Source organism: Macrobrachium rosenbergii, chromosome 7 (assembly GCF_040412425.1).
Source record: "Macrobrachium rosenbergii isolate ZJJX-2024 chromosome 7, ASM4041242v1, whole genome shotgun sequence".
NCBI lineage: Eukaryota > Metazoa > Arthropoda > Malacostraca > Decapoda > Palaemonidae > Macrobrachium > Macrobrachium rosenbergii.
In genome coordinates this window covers 26,065,001-26,078,293 of record NC_089747.1, presented here as the reverse complement: position 1 = coordinate 26,078,293, position 13,293 = coordinate 26,065,001, and the positions used below count along the sequence as shown (strand labels likewise).

The 13,293-nt window shown below is 36.9% G+C and overlaps 1 protein-coding gene across 5 annotated transcripts in view; it reads right to left on the bottom strand.

Annotated features, from left to right (window-relative positions):
* Positions 1–511: 511 nt before the first annotated feature.
* Positions 512–13,293, bottom strand: part of Culd (CUB and LDLa domain) — a 99,802-nt gene continuing 87,020 nt past the window's right edge. For all 5 annotated transcript variants that reach the window (XM_067106844.1, XM_067106842.1, XM_067106843.1 and 2 more), the window contains 3 exons: positions 3,936–4,054; positions 3,521–3,699; positions 512–3,215 (listed from right to left, as the gene is read on the bottom strand). In XM_067106844.1, the coding sequence (XP_066962945.1) occupies positions 611–3,215; positions 3,521–3,699; positions 3,936–4,054 (2,903 nt within the window). In that variant the 3' untranslated portion in view covers positions 512–610. The remainder of the gene's footprint in view (positions 3,216–3,520; positions 3,700–3,935; positions 4,055–13,293) is intronic.

Sequence of the window (13,293 nt, the reverse complement as noted above, 5' to 3'; positions counted from 1 at the left end):
TATATGATACGGCGTGACTTTTATGTCTTTGCAATGCCGAGAAACTACATGCAGGTTTGCACTGTGTGTCTCTGATCATTTTCATATAGTATATTGTGTAAACATTGATAATATAGATGGGGAGTTCAGAATGTGTTTAGCATAAGAACTACATTCACTTATTAATATTACGAAAGTTAAATACTTGGACCTGAGGTATAAAACAGGAAGTTCCATTCCGCCTCAGCTCCACAAACCATATCCATTATTTATCTAAGTAATAACAAACTTGTCATCTACACAGATTCATGTGTGTCATGACTTGTACCAAGAATTTGACTTAAATTTGCCATAGAGGATTATAAGAGGTAATTCATTCTTGAAAAATCCACTAAATTAAATCACTACTATATGCTACGGTATTTTTCTTTCTAAAATAGTCATCTTTACATGACAACTGTTATGTTTACAATCCATATATGATTTATAACCAGAGCATATAAAATCAAGGATCTCATAAAAACAGAAAACATTATAAATCAATATATATAAATATATATATAATTATATATACTTATAAGCTATGGGACAAACATGACAATTTTGCCATGTCAATGAAAATAATTTTTATTTAAATATAATCACGCTTCACCCCATTGTTGCTACTTATAGTGACAATTCCGCTGTGTTCCATCTGAGTGCTCAAATCGGTAACCACTTGTGTTGGAGATGAAGCAGCTTCATCTTCTAGGTCAGCACTAGAATGCGGAGGGACTGGAGATGCTAGTGCTGAAGTTAGTTCTTCTTTTGCGGGAGGTTCTAGTGGAGATTCTATGTCAGCCGGCGATGATGCCTGAGGTTCTGAAGACGCCTTTGCTAACGAGATCTTTGACCCTCGTGGTGAGGGAATAGGAATCTTCCTTGCATTATCCTCTCTTTTTGGATTTGGGTTTTGAGAATCAGCTTTAGATGGAGATATGACTGTAATTTCATGTTCAGGTGTCTTTGAAAAAATGTCAATATCAACTTCTGAATCAATAGTTTCATTCAACTTTTCATTCGGTTTTTGTATACGACTTGGTGATGATGGCAATGACTCTTCATCTGAGCTGCTCTCATAGCCTGAGATTCTTGGACCAAGGTTAACTTCCTCAAGGATTATACTTGGAGAATCTAAACTAGGCTTTACACAATCACCTTTATTGTTGGTTTCTATCACCTTTGCAGAAGATTCTGGGGATGAATTGTATATGCTTCTTTCAGTATTAGTTGTTTCCTCTTTTTTCTCTTCCACAGAGAACTTGGTATCCATATTTTGATTTTCTAGGTTAGTAGTAGTCTTTTTTCTCAATTTGATTGTAACTTCACCAGCACACTTCTTAGGCACTGCCCCAGAAGAAGGGACAGGTGACAAATCTCTACTGGCCTCTATTGCAAAGCCTTCTGTTTCAGATATACCCTGAGATATTGAATCCCATAGTTCAATAGATTCTGCTTCTTCTCTTTTCAAAGGGGGTACATTGAGGGCGTCACGGTCACATATATCTGGAGAGCTTGGAGTTTCATTTTGTAAGTTGAGGTAAGGAATCCTAATTGGGAGTGGGGAATCTTCACTTGTATTCCAATCCTCCGAGTCCTGAGGACATAATTTAGGATGAATATCTGTTGCTAGTGTAGTTATGAATTTTGCAGTAGCTTCTCTAACCAATCCAGGTTTGATATTGGCATCACGTACAGCATTCTTCATGTTGCGCATACCAACTATTACACCATCATTCTCATCTAAAGACTCATCCGAGGCTGCCCTAAGAAAATGACTCAATTTCATACACTGCACTGGTGAATTTATAGGTGAAGGTGTGCGAGATGGCACAGATGGGCTTTTGGGTCTTGTAAGATCGTTATAATGCTTTACTCGACTCTGGATACTTAGCATTTTTTCTTGCTTAGGTGAGCCATCTCCACTAGATGAATTCTTAGGCACAATTATGACTGGCCTTGATGCATCATTGACAGGGGTTATAAGAGGCCGTTCCATGTCTTCACTTGGTGAAGGAGTTGCTGTTCCAGGTATTTCCTCATTCTGTGAGAAATATATATCTAAATCTAGGTCCCGGATTCGTCCAATTGTTGGTGCAGATTTATTTCTGACCAATTTTTTCTTTTTCTGAGTTGTACCTGTGGCAAGTAGGCTTGTGGGATCTTCATGTGTAGTCTCAAGTTCTTGTTCTACAGGAGACTTTTCAATGGATGAATCATAGTCCCTCTTCTTAGTACCCTCTTCAATCTTAAGATAATACTGCACTTTAGACTTGACCCCACCTTTAGCAGGAGTCTCCTCTGCAGGACTTTCTGCCTTGAAGTGAGCACAAGAACAGGCTCCATTGCATTCACAGTCTCGTCTTAGGTTCTGAGACTTCAACAACATTGCCTTACGAGCTTTAACAGTACCTCGGCTAATTGTTCCTCCAGCAGCTGTATTCTTAAGGTGCCTAGTTTTATTGACCTGTACTACTGGACGTTTTGCAATGTGATAATTCCCATGAAGTTCACGAACTGCATTCCCTTGTTTTTGTTGCCCATTAGAAAGCTTCTGGAACAATTCTCTGGCAGCATGTACTCTGTCTGTTGGTGAAAGATCTTCTGTGTCAATTATCAAACCTTGATCCAGACTAGTTTGTGTACTTTCATTTACATGACTAGTACTATCACTGCTCAAGTGTCCTTCTCCTGAAAGCATGGCAGAGTGAGATTCTCTGTTGATAACCTGCTGCATTGCATCTTCATAAGATGGAGGAGCTGAATCATCTTTAATTGTTTGTCGCTCTGGCTTTTTAATAGCAGATGATTTTTTCCTTTTTCCACCCTTCTTTGCCCCTTTTTTGCTTTTCCTCATCCTATTTGATAACTGCAAAGGCTTAGGGGTACTTGGTCCTGGTGTTGACACTGCTGATGTATCATAATTGAATGACCTTAATGAAATTTGAGGAGAGCTAAGTGTATGTGTATGTCGAATGGGAGGTCGTGGTGACTCTAGGCTTTCAGGCCCCTCTGGTATAGTTTCAGGGGCAATACTAACGCTATGACCCTGGACATCATGGTGCATTGTCTCTGGTGTTGGTGCTGTAGGAAGGGATGATCTTCGAATGTGCCCCACATGGAATGGAACTACTTGGCGCGGAGCTGATGGGGATCCACTTTCGTTATTTACTGTGACTGCACTGGTGGTTGTGTTTCTGCAAGATTAAAAGTATTCCAAATAAATGCAACAAACTGATTCTTAATTAATTTGCTCTAGATTCTCCATGTTGTCAAGAATAAAGAAGCAATTAGTGTCTTCTAAGACCATAACTTGAGACTGGAACACCATGATAACGAGGTAAAAAATCATTGAAGTTAATTTATATCTATCCTAGACTAAGATAATCAAATATCCCTGATATTCTCCTAAATTCGGGTTTGCGCAGACAGGTGCGTGTTCAGAAGACATACTTTTACTTTTTACTTTTACTAAAAAGAAGAATAAGATTTTTCACTCTACCTTGGAGGAACACCAGAGCTTGAGTTCCACAGCACAACTTCCATCCCTCGCTCAAGATCTAAGGAGGCATGACGTGTCCTTACTGGTCTGTCCGACTTTGGTTGGTTGTTGCCTGCGCTACCGCCATCAACAAGTTTGTCAGGCACCCATGCTGTAAGGCCTCCAGGTCGTCTCACAAGCTGTTTGCAAAGAGTTTATATTGTTTGATTGTGCACGGCGTGAATAACCCATATTTATTGTGAAATTCTAAGTACCCTTCTCACAATGATATACGGGAAAATCTAGCTTTTATTAGACTATAAATAGACGGGATACTGGACAGCTTCAATCAACTGCATGCAAAATCATAACCTATATAACTTATGCTCATCGAATCTAAACCAATAAACCAACAAAACTAAGGCCAAATACCTACCTTAAGGTTGTTTCCTGATAGGATAACTTTTATAACTTCCTCATAATCAGGTGGAGGTTCGTACAGTGGGGGATCGTCAGCTGAAGCGTCAACTATTTCAACATCATCACTTATTGATCCTGAAAAGAAGTGGAGAGTTCTGGTTTTAATCAGTAACTAATATATTTGTTACGTGTAAAAATTTTCCATGGAGTATTTTTCAACTTCAATACATATCAAACGGAGAAAATATCACCTCGTCAAATCTGATGAATAGTGAGATCAATATTCTATAATTGTAAGAAAAGAAATTTGTTTCATATTTTTCAAGTTGAACAAATTGCTTCTTATCACACTTTACTTAAGACACTGTGCAGCATTACTTGCCTGTTTAGGAGACAGTTTTTACAAACGGCAATAGTCTTTTTCAAGACCAAAAGAATAATTAAAATTATATATATATAAATATATATATATATATATATATGTATATATATATATATGTATATATATATATATATATATATATATATATATATATATATATATATGTATATATATATATATATATATATATATATATATATATATATATATATATATATACATACACACACACACACACACACACACATATATATATATGTATATATATATATATATATATACACAGACACACACACACACACACACACACACATATATATATATATATATATATATATATATATATATATATATATATATATATATATATATATATATAAAGTTGAAAATGAAAAGTAACAGTAGGAATGAAAGGAGAGAAAAATTTGACACTGATAAGCTCAAAGATGAGACATGTAGGATGGAATACCAGATCGGAATTAGAACCAGATTTGATGATCTACGACTGCTAAATGAACACAAAGAAATAGGACTCCAGAAAAAATGTGGAGACGTACAGCAGAACAAATTGCTAAAGAAGCGGCTGAGGAAACCATTGAGTACATTGAGAGCACACGTAATGAACATTGGTTTGATGAGGACTGCAGACGAATGGGGGATGAAAGGAAGCAAACAAGGATAGGATTCTTACAAAACAAGAATAATCAGGCACTAGGAGAGAACTTCAAGGAGAAAAGACCGGCAGCAAAGAGAATAAACAGAAGAAAGAAGAGAGATGCAATGAATAAGGAACTGGAAAACATGGACAAATCATGAGAAACGGTAGGATGAGGGAAGACTATAGGGTATCAGGAAATAAAGAGTGGATACCAGGCAAGAAGCAGCATAGTGAAAGATGCCATTGAAAGTATTACAGTACTAGAGGACAAAGTACTGGTGATATGGAGGAACTATTTTTTTAAGCCGTTAAATAGAGAAGACCCAGTAAATCCTATTGAGGGGTGACATATGCAAGCACCAGATTTGAGAGTGGAGGAACCAACGCTGATAGAAGTGAATGCAATCAGTAGCCAGAAGACTAATAAGGCACCTGGTTTAGATAACATACTAGCATATTCCCTTAAGAATGGCGTTGAGATGTCACACTCAAGTATCTTTGAGCTTATAATAATAATCTGGAGAACAGAAGAGAAGCCAACAATATGGTACATAAAAAGAGAGATAGTACAAACTGTACTAATTATACTATAGAAGGATTACACTTCTATCAAACTGTTATAGGGTACTAGCCAAAGTTATAAGAGATAAATCAGAACCTTACACAGAGACAGTATTGGGTGAACATCACTGTGGAATCAGAAAAAGCAGATCATCGATTGACCGGGTTTTTGTTATGAGACAGATAATGGAAAAAAACAGTGGATGTAAATTAGAGATGTATGGCAGGTCTTTGTTGGCTTCAAACAAGCGAATAATAGTATCCATAGACCATCAATGTAGAATATTATGAAGGAATTTGGTATACCAGAAAAGATTATACACGTGGTAAAAGTATGCTACAGGAAAAGTAAGAGTTGTGTCCAGTTGGGAAGAAAAAAAAACTGCAATGTTTCAAAATTAAAACAGGTTTGAGACAGGGATGCCTTCTATCTCCAATGTTGTTTAATCTAGTTTCAGAGAAAATAATGTGGACAACAGTTTGTTCCTAATGTTAGCTTTTTCAAGAAAGGTATATTTGAAATCCCAAGCCTTTTTGGATTTTATACATTGTGATCTTATTGAGCTCAGTTGGAGCGATATTTATAGAAGTCTGAATATTACTGAGTGTTTAAATGATCACCTTGAGATTATTGCCGAGTAAAAAATTCCATCTAAAATCCTCAAGTTTCGTCTCAAAGATAAACCATGCTGCATGTAAGCTTGCCTACCATGGAAAACAAGACGCTTAACATTTATGGAAGAACAGTCAATTGGACTTTTATGGCATAATCTCATTGAACTTGGAAGTCAAGCCCAGGTGGTCTATGAGAGGGCTGAGAGAGCTTATAATGAGAGTGTGAAGGAGATTTGCTCTCTAGTGGTATGACCATAAGTGGCGGCCTACTCTCAAGTCATCAATCGTTGCAGTGGATTCAAGCATGTTGATGGAATTGCTGTATATTGCGCTAAACTGAAGGCAGAAATTTTGGCCCAAGTCTGCTCAAGTGTATTGAGTCTGTGGTGTTGCCTCAGTCATACTTTCCAGAGCCTAAGTTGTGTCCAATGGCCTTCAGGTCTAGAGAAGTCAGAACCTTGCTTTTGGGCCTTGACATTCATGGTGACATAGGCCCTAACATGATCTTTACCATCTTTTTTAAAAAGACTGCTGATCTTATTGCTCCTATGATTACGACCATTTTCAGATCAGTTGGATTTGCACGTTTTCCTTCTGCCCGGAGGAAGGGAAACATTGCTGCATTACCTAAGGAACCAAGCGCATCCTCATGCCCCTCAGAATATAGGCCAGTTTCAATTGTCCCTGTTTTATCTAAAGGTTTTGAAAAACTGCTCCCTATGCATCTTTTTAATTTGGCTACCTAGTTTAAGGCATTGGGTGATCGTTATGGTAGATTTGATATCATAGCCCTCCTCCAAAACACTGCAGAGCTGTCTGGCCCACACTCTCCAAAAGGTTGCCGAGCCCTGGTCTAGAATTTAGTACAGTCTTTGATCAAGTGAATCCTGAAGCACTGATCTACAAACTGAAATTATTGGGAATTATTGGATCTTTTTATAATATTTTAAATGAATTTTTAAGTAAGTGCTGACAATCTTCGAAAAAACCTTGGATATAATTATTTTTCAAAGTTTATTTTGCCAACTCTTAATGTTGATTTGAGGCATAGACATAGAGTTTATAGTGTTTATTGCATAAATGTACTACAATGACAAACATCGTCTGCACTCTTCTTTACTGACCTACTTGTTTTCGTAGGCTGCTGCTGCAAACAGTGTCATTTTCTAGTATCAGGTTTAATACTACTCAGTTTGCTAAGAGTTTTATCTTGGCTACAACTAAAATGTGGAATAGTTTGCCTAGTGCAGCTGTGGAATCTTCTGATTTCCAAATATTTAAGTGAGGAGCAAATTCATTTCCGATCTCTGCAGACCCTTTCCCTATAACTTGTCTCTCTCTCTCTCTCTCTCTGCAGGCTGATTTCCCTTAGGAGCCCTCCTGGGTTTATAGACTGTTAACCCTGTCCATAAGGGTTTTCAGCTGAAGATTTAAAGAAAGAAAGAAAGAAAGAAAGGGCACTGAGAGTTAGGTAGGTAATGTAATGGATTGGGTTAGGAAGTGAGAAGTAAATCAAGGATTAGATAAACCAAGGAAGGAAGTAGGATGTAAGAAAAAGGTGTGAAAGAGAAGACAGTGCCTAACAACCCAGAAAGATTAGGTGCAGATATATCAGGATATATGTAAAAATGTAGAAAATAAGAGTGCCTAAAAATCCAAAAAGTCAGCAAGATAGTAGCAGGAACCATGCAAACGATGTGAATAGAAAGAGGAGTGCTCAAGAAACCAATGCTAGAGTATATGGAAGGATAGTTTAGCCAAATTTCCTTGACAGAAATGAATTGTGATGCTGAATATGAAGGTAAGAAAGTGTTTGAAGCTACTGAGATAAATTTTTGGTGTTGTACATATGAAATAGAAAAAACTCGAAGGGTGAGAAAGGTGCAGGTAATTAGAAGTTTTGAACCCGTTAGTATAAGTAACAAAATAGTGTAAGGAGTTTCAAAACGTTTGGTCATGAATGGTTAGTGAAAATACTTATATAATTCTGAGGTACTAAAGGGAAACAGGAAAAGATGACAGAAATTACTAGATAAATAAACTGGAAAATGTAATGGAACAGAACGAACTACTGGAGCAACAACACAATGAAGCAGAAACTGTGTTATTTTCAAAGCTGAATACAAGCATTCACTGGGAGCACATGAGCTATACTTATGTCGTGCTACAGAAGTAGGACTACCTGTCCAAGATTGATTCAATATTTCAAGACACTACAAAATTCAAGAGACCTTCGGGTACACAACAGATGACCTTAAAAGGTAGTCCGATACACTCGCAGAACACTTTGATCTCATTATGTATAAGCAGTGTAAAAACATGCAAAACAGGGAATCTACTAAGATTCCCACTCCTATTGCCACCTGGTTTATAGAGTATTAAACATTATGATGGACTGAATTCTTTTACGCTGCAGCATTTCATCTTTAACTGCCTGATCAACTCTAAGGTTATCATAGGCCCTCTTCATGTGGCATCCCTCTTCACAAATGTGCCTGTAAACATGAATGTCAAAGGCATACTAAAAAAAGTGTTTGGTGGTGGCTTCACATCTATCAACGTCCCCAAGAATGTGCTGAAGACCCTTCTCAGTGTTTACCCAGAGGTGGCTGGCTACATTCTGAGATCTAGGAGGAGAGACGTACTGGCAAATTAAAGGAATTGGTATGGCACCCCTTTTGGGGTTACTCATTGTGATTTTCATCACAGTTGCATCAAAAAGGAAGTTTTCAGTAAACTGAAAACCCCCCTAAGAATTATGCATGTGCCGATAACACGTTTATAAAGGTATCAGAAGATGAAGCACTTCTATATTTCAAGGAAGTCTTTTAGAAAAATATCTGGCTTGTGCTTCACTGAAGACAGGAGTGGCAAGGCCAATTTTCCTCCTTAAATGTCCTCCTAATGGCACTGTGATACAAATCTTCCTATGTGTGAAAACTGCAAACTCGAGACTCTGCCCACCTCATTACACTGAATTTATGAAAAAAGTATACATCCACTGTTCTCTCTCTCTCTAACTGCAGCTGTTTGGCTACCACCCTAAAGGAACTAGATAGAGCTGCCCAACAGCTTTTGAGATAACAGCTTCTCCAATACCATGGCTGAGAGATTCATGAGAAGAAACCTGAACAAATTGCATAGAGACCAAGAAAGTGATCCGACTGAAAACAGCACCACCATGACCCTACTGTATATAAACCAAATGTCTGCAGCACATAAAGCTGATGTTTAATTATCAAAGATTTTTTGCAATAACAGATGGTATTAACCCATTTATGCCTAGAGAAAATGAAGGTTTATCAAATCATTTGTGATTCACATATGTTACAGAATAGGATGTAACGAGACCATAATTGGCTTTTAAAATATAACTGGTTAGGTATTTCAGAATTGACGGCAAAATAAGAACTTGCATGAACTCATCACTGGGCACAGGAGCCTCTCTCCCCTTGCAGGAACACAACACTGGGTCCAGTGGCCCTCCGCCCTGTTGCGAGAACACAGACATTTTTGCTGTTCTCTTCATTATCTTTTGCAGATGTAAAATGTTTGGTTATGACAATTCCTACACCTTCGTTGGTATTTAGGACCACTCTCAGTGATGTCATGACCCACTATGTCGAAGCATGTCTCAGCAGTCAGTGTACTCATATCACTGACTTGTTTTTCTTGAAATTTAGGTAGAGTTCCTATTTTTTCAACCAGCATTGCAAAACTGACCTTGTAAAATCTGGCAGGTCTTCTTCATATCCACCTTCCCAAGCAAAAACTCAAGCATTGTCCATGGCGATGTTGTTTAAATAACTCAGAGTAGGGAATTACCATTTTTTTACCATGGATTGCAATATGGTATCGAGTGTCCATACTTTTGCAAACTTATCCTCGTTGCTATGCAATATATTACGAGCACCATGAAAGTACTTCATGATTTATTTAAACCGGTTTCAACGCATTGAGTTTGATATCAGCAAATTTTGGGTATCTAAACTCGGTTGACCAGTACTGTCTGCGTCTTGATAAAGAACTGTTTCTAAAAACCAGTAATAATCCAGCAAATACCTTCATCTCATTGAATGGCAAAGAAAATTGGTGGTTACCAGGCTGAGATGCACATTGTGCAGTTTGAGAAGTTAAATGTTTAATGGCAAGAGAAAATAGGAAAAGCTCATATAATTGTGTTGGTGTATCAGGTACATCAACAAGAGAGGGCCGATCTGAAGCTTGTTTAGATTTTATCTCTGCTTGTTGAATACCTTCAGCACCGCATTCTTCACTTTTGATTTCTTTGCTTGGACCTTGGGTATTTTCACCAGTGAAAACTTGAGAAACCAGTTGATTTCCACGAAGGTTAGACAGATGAACAATATCTCCACCCCTAGAACCTTTCACTGTTATTTTATCGTTCTCTAGAAGAGAAATGAACATTGTTACCTCTTTCTTTTTTTTAATGACTGTCTGATCTTCATCGTCACATTCTAGACAATCAGCATTGTTTTCAAGCCTTTCCAATTCTTGTACTGTTTCCACCAAAGTAAGCACCCAAAAATATAATTAAAATATACAGTATATATATATATATATATATATATATATATATATATATATATATATATATATATATATATATGTGTGTGTGTGTGTGTGTGTGTGTGTGTGTGTGCGTGCTTGTATTTTTGTATCAGTTATGAGTGTATGTCTGTTAACAACGAATTTTTGTTAAGAAATATGAACAGAATTAAATCTCAACACTGTTGTATGAAGGCAATAAAAAAAAATTCGGAAGTTCAGAACAGATTTTTCATTGCTTAAAATACGAAAACTGACCATTTACATACCTGAACCACTGAAGTGACTGTCAATTAACTAGAATGTTATAAAATTTTATTTTCAATAATGTGACATGTCTTTTACATATCTTCTTTTCTTTGAAGCCATGAAGAATTGAAAAACTCCAAAATTCAAGTCCCTTTTTTTTTTCTTATCCTTTACTATGTATTTGTATCCGAAAGAGACTGTTCATTCTCTTCCCACACGACCTTTCTTGCTAATGATACTAGCAGAAAGTCAGCACCTAAAAGCATATGTACTACAAATCGAAACAACTCAAGACAGTGATGTGTTGCATCAACACATCATTGGGCATCAATGGGTTTAAAAACTGCCATTTACTACTGTTCTACGAAGACAGCAGATCTTATCCTAAAATAATAACACAGCCCCTCAATTAGCCAAACTACAACGGTCCGGCTGGAAATATGTAATACCACAATGAGAACTGTGGGACATACAAAGCCTCATATTCTGAGAAGACAAAGACTTGTCTGTTGAGGCGCCTCCAAGATGATGCTGCCGAAAGGCACAGCCAAGACCAACATGGACTGAACCTTACAAGAGATCCTTGTCATCAAGTTATAGAATTCGAGACCAAGCAACAATGCTTCTCCCCACTATAAACCCATCGCACCAGAAAGAAAAAATCCTTCCATAAGCTCACTATTGAAGAACTATTCACCTTTCCTATCCTCTACCATCTGTAGGATCCCCATAGCACACCTGGAACTTCTACCTGATGGACTCAGCCTATCAGGTCGGTACCAGCTACAGTCGTTGATACAAACATCAAACATTTTCACCTTCTGTCCCGAATTGATCCCGCATCACAATATACATTGCTTAACACTTTTCATTCTACCACTTTTTTTTTTTTATAAATATAGCCTTGAAATGGCTATATTTATAGTGAATAGATCTATACTTTTCCAACTCAACGATGAAAATAGAAAATCTCTCTCTCTCTCTCTCTCTCTCTCTCTCTCTCTCTCTCTATATATATATATATATATATATATATATATATATATATATATATATATATATATATATATATATATATATATATATATATATATATATATAAGCAATCTCTCGATTATCTGGATTAACAGAGCCAGGTCCTGTTGGATAAGGACAAAATCCAGAGCAGGACAAGTGAAAAAACTCTACGGGTGTTCAACGGCAACATAGTACACTTACCCCAACTACTTTGCCAATACTGCATTCAATGGCAGCACCGTACTCTTACTCCCCCTACTTTGTCAATACTACATAGGTGAGAGCACTCAGTATGCTTATAAACAACAACCATCACACTTTAAACTAAAAAAAATTATGCAAAAGGCAATTGGCTAGGTTATTTAACTGTTTATAAGAAAATATACTGTACAAAGAGGGGAAAACACTTTGTTGCCAAGTGCATTAATACTTTCCGGATGTAGCCTGTTGGAGAAAGATATGTTTATGACCCATATGCTTATCAGCCATTCACTCTTTGGGCACCATAGGCTGTATTTTTAGACGGCGTTTTTACTCCCTCCAGCACCACTGGACGTAGAATATGTCAGGGGAAAAATCTTTTTTTTTTTAATCTCGAAAAATAGTTCCCAATGTACTACCTGGACGTAGTACCTTGCCAGGCATGTTAGAGGAATGCAAAATGCTTGTTGAGTGGTCCCAGCATAGAGTTGGCGTACTTCATGGCCTCATGAAGTCACCGGAAGTTCATTGTTTAGTTGCATGTGATAATCATAAGGAATTACCCTTGCGTATCATCACGTTTTGTCCATCACAACTCTTCTATTTGATTTATTTTTTTTGGCTGAATATCTTAACGTCGATTTGTAAAGCATTTACTTTAGTTTTTAGTTTATTGAAGATGCTAAAAAGTGTTATTGGGGCCGTGCCTAAAGGGCAAAGTTGTGCTGTGCTTGATTTATCTCATCACAAGTTTGGTTGATTCTTAGCAGTACACATGATAAAATTTTATCACTGTTTATATTTCATCTCAAATGTAACGCTCATATTCACAGTAAAACATTATTTAAGTATATTTATAATGCAAATTTTGTCATGAATCTTGTCATAGATATTGGCAACACGTTGAGCTATTTATAACTCGAGTGTGTATGTGTGTGTTATACACGCATGCACTAAGAGATATCGAATGCTGTTCTGCCTCTTTTGGGTTGTGAATTTTATTGCTTTTTTATCTTTCATACAGTAAAAATTCTGACAAGAGACATTGAAATAAAAACTGAGAAAATACAGTAAAAATTCTGACAAGAGGCATTAAAAAAAAACTGAGAAAATACAGTAAAA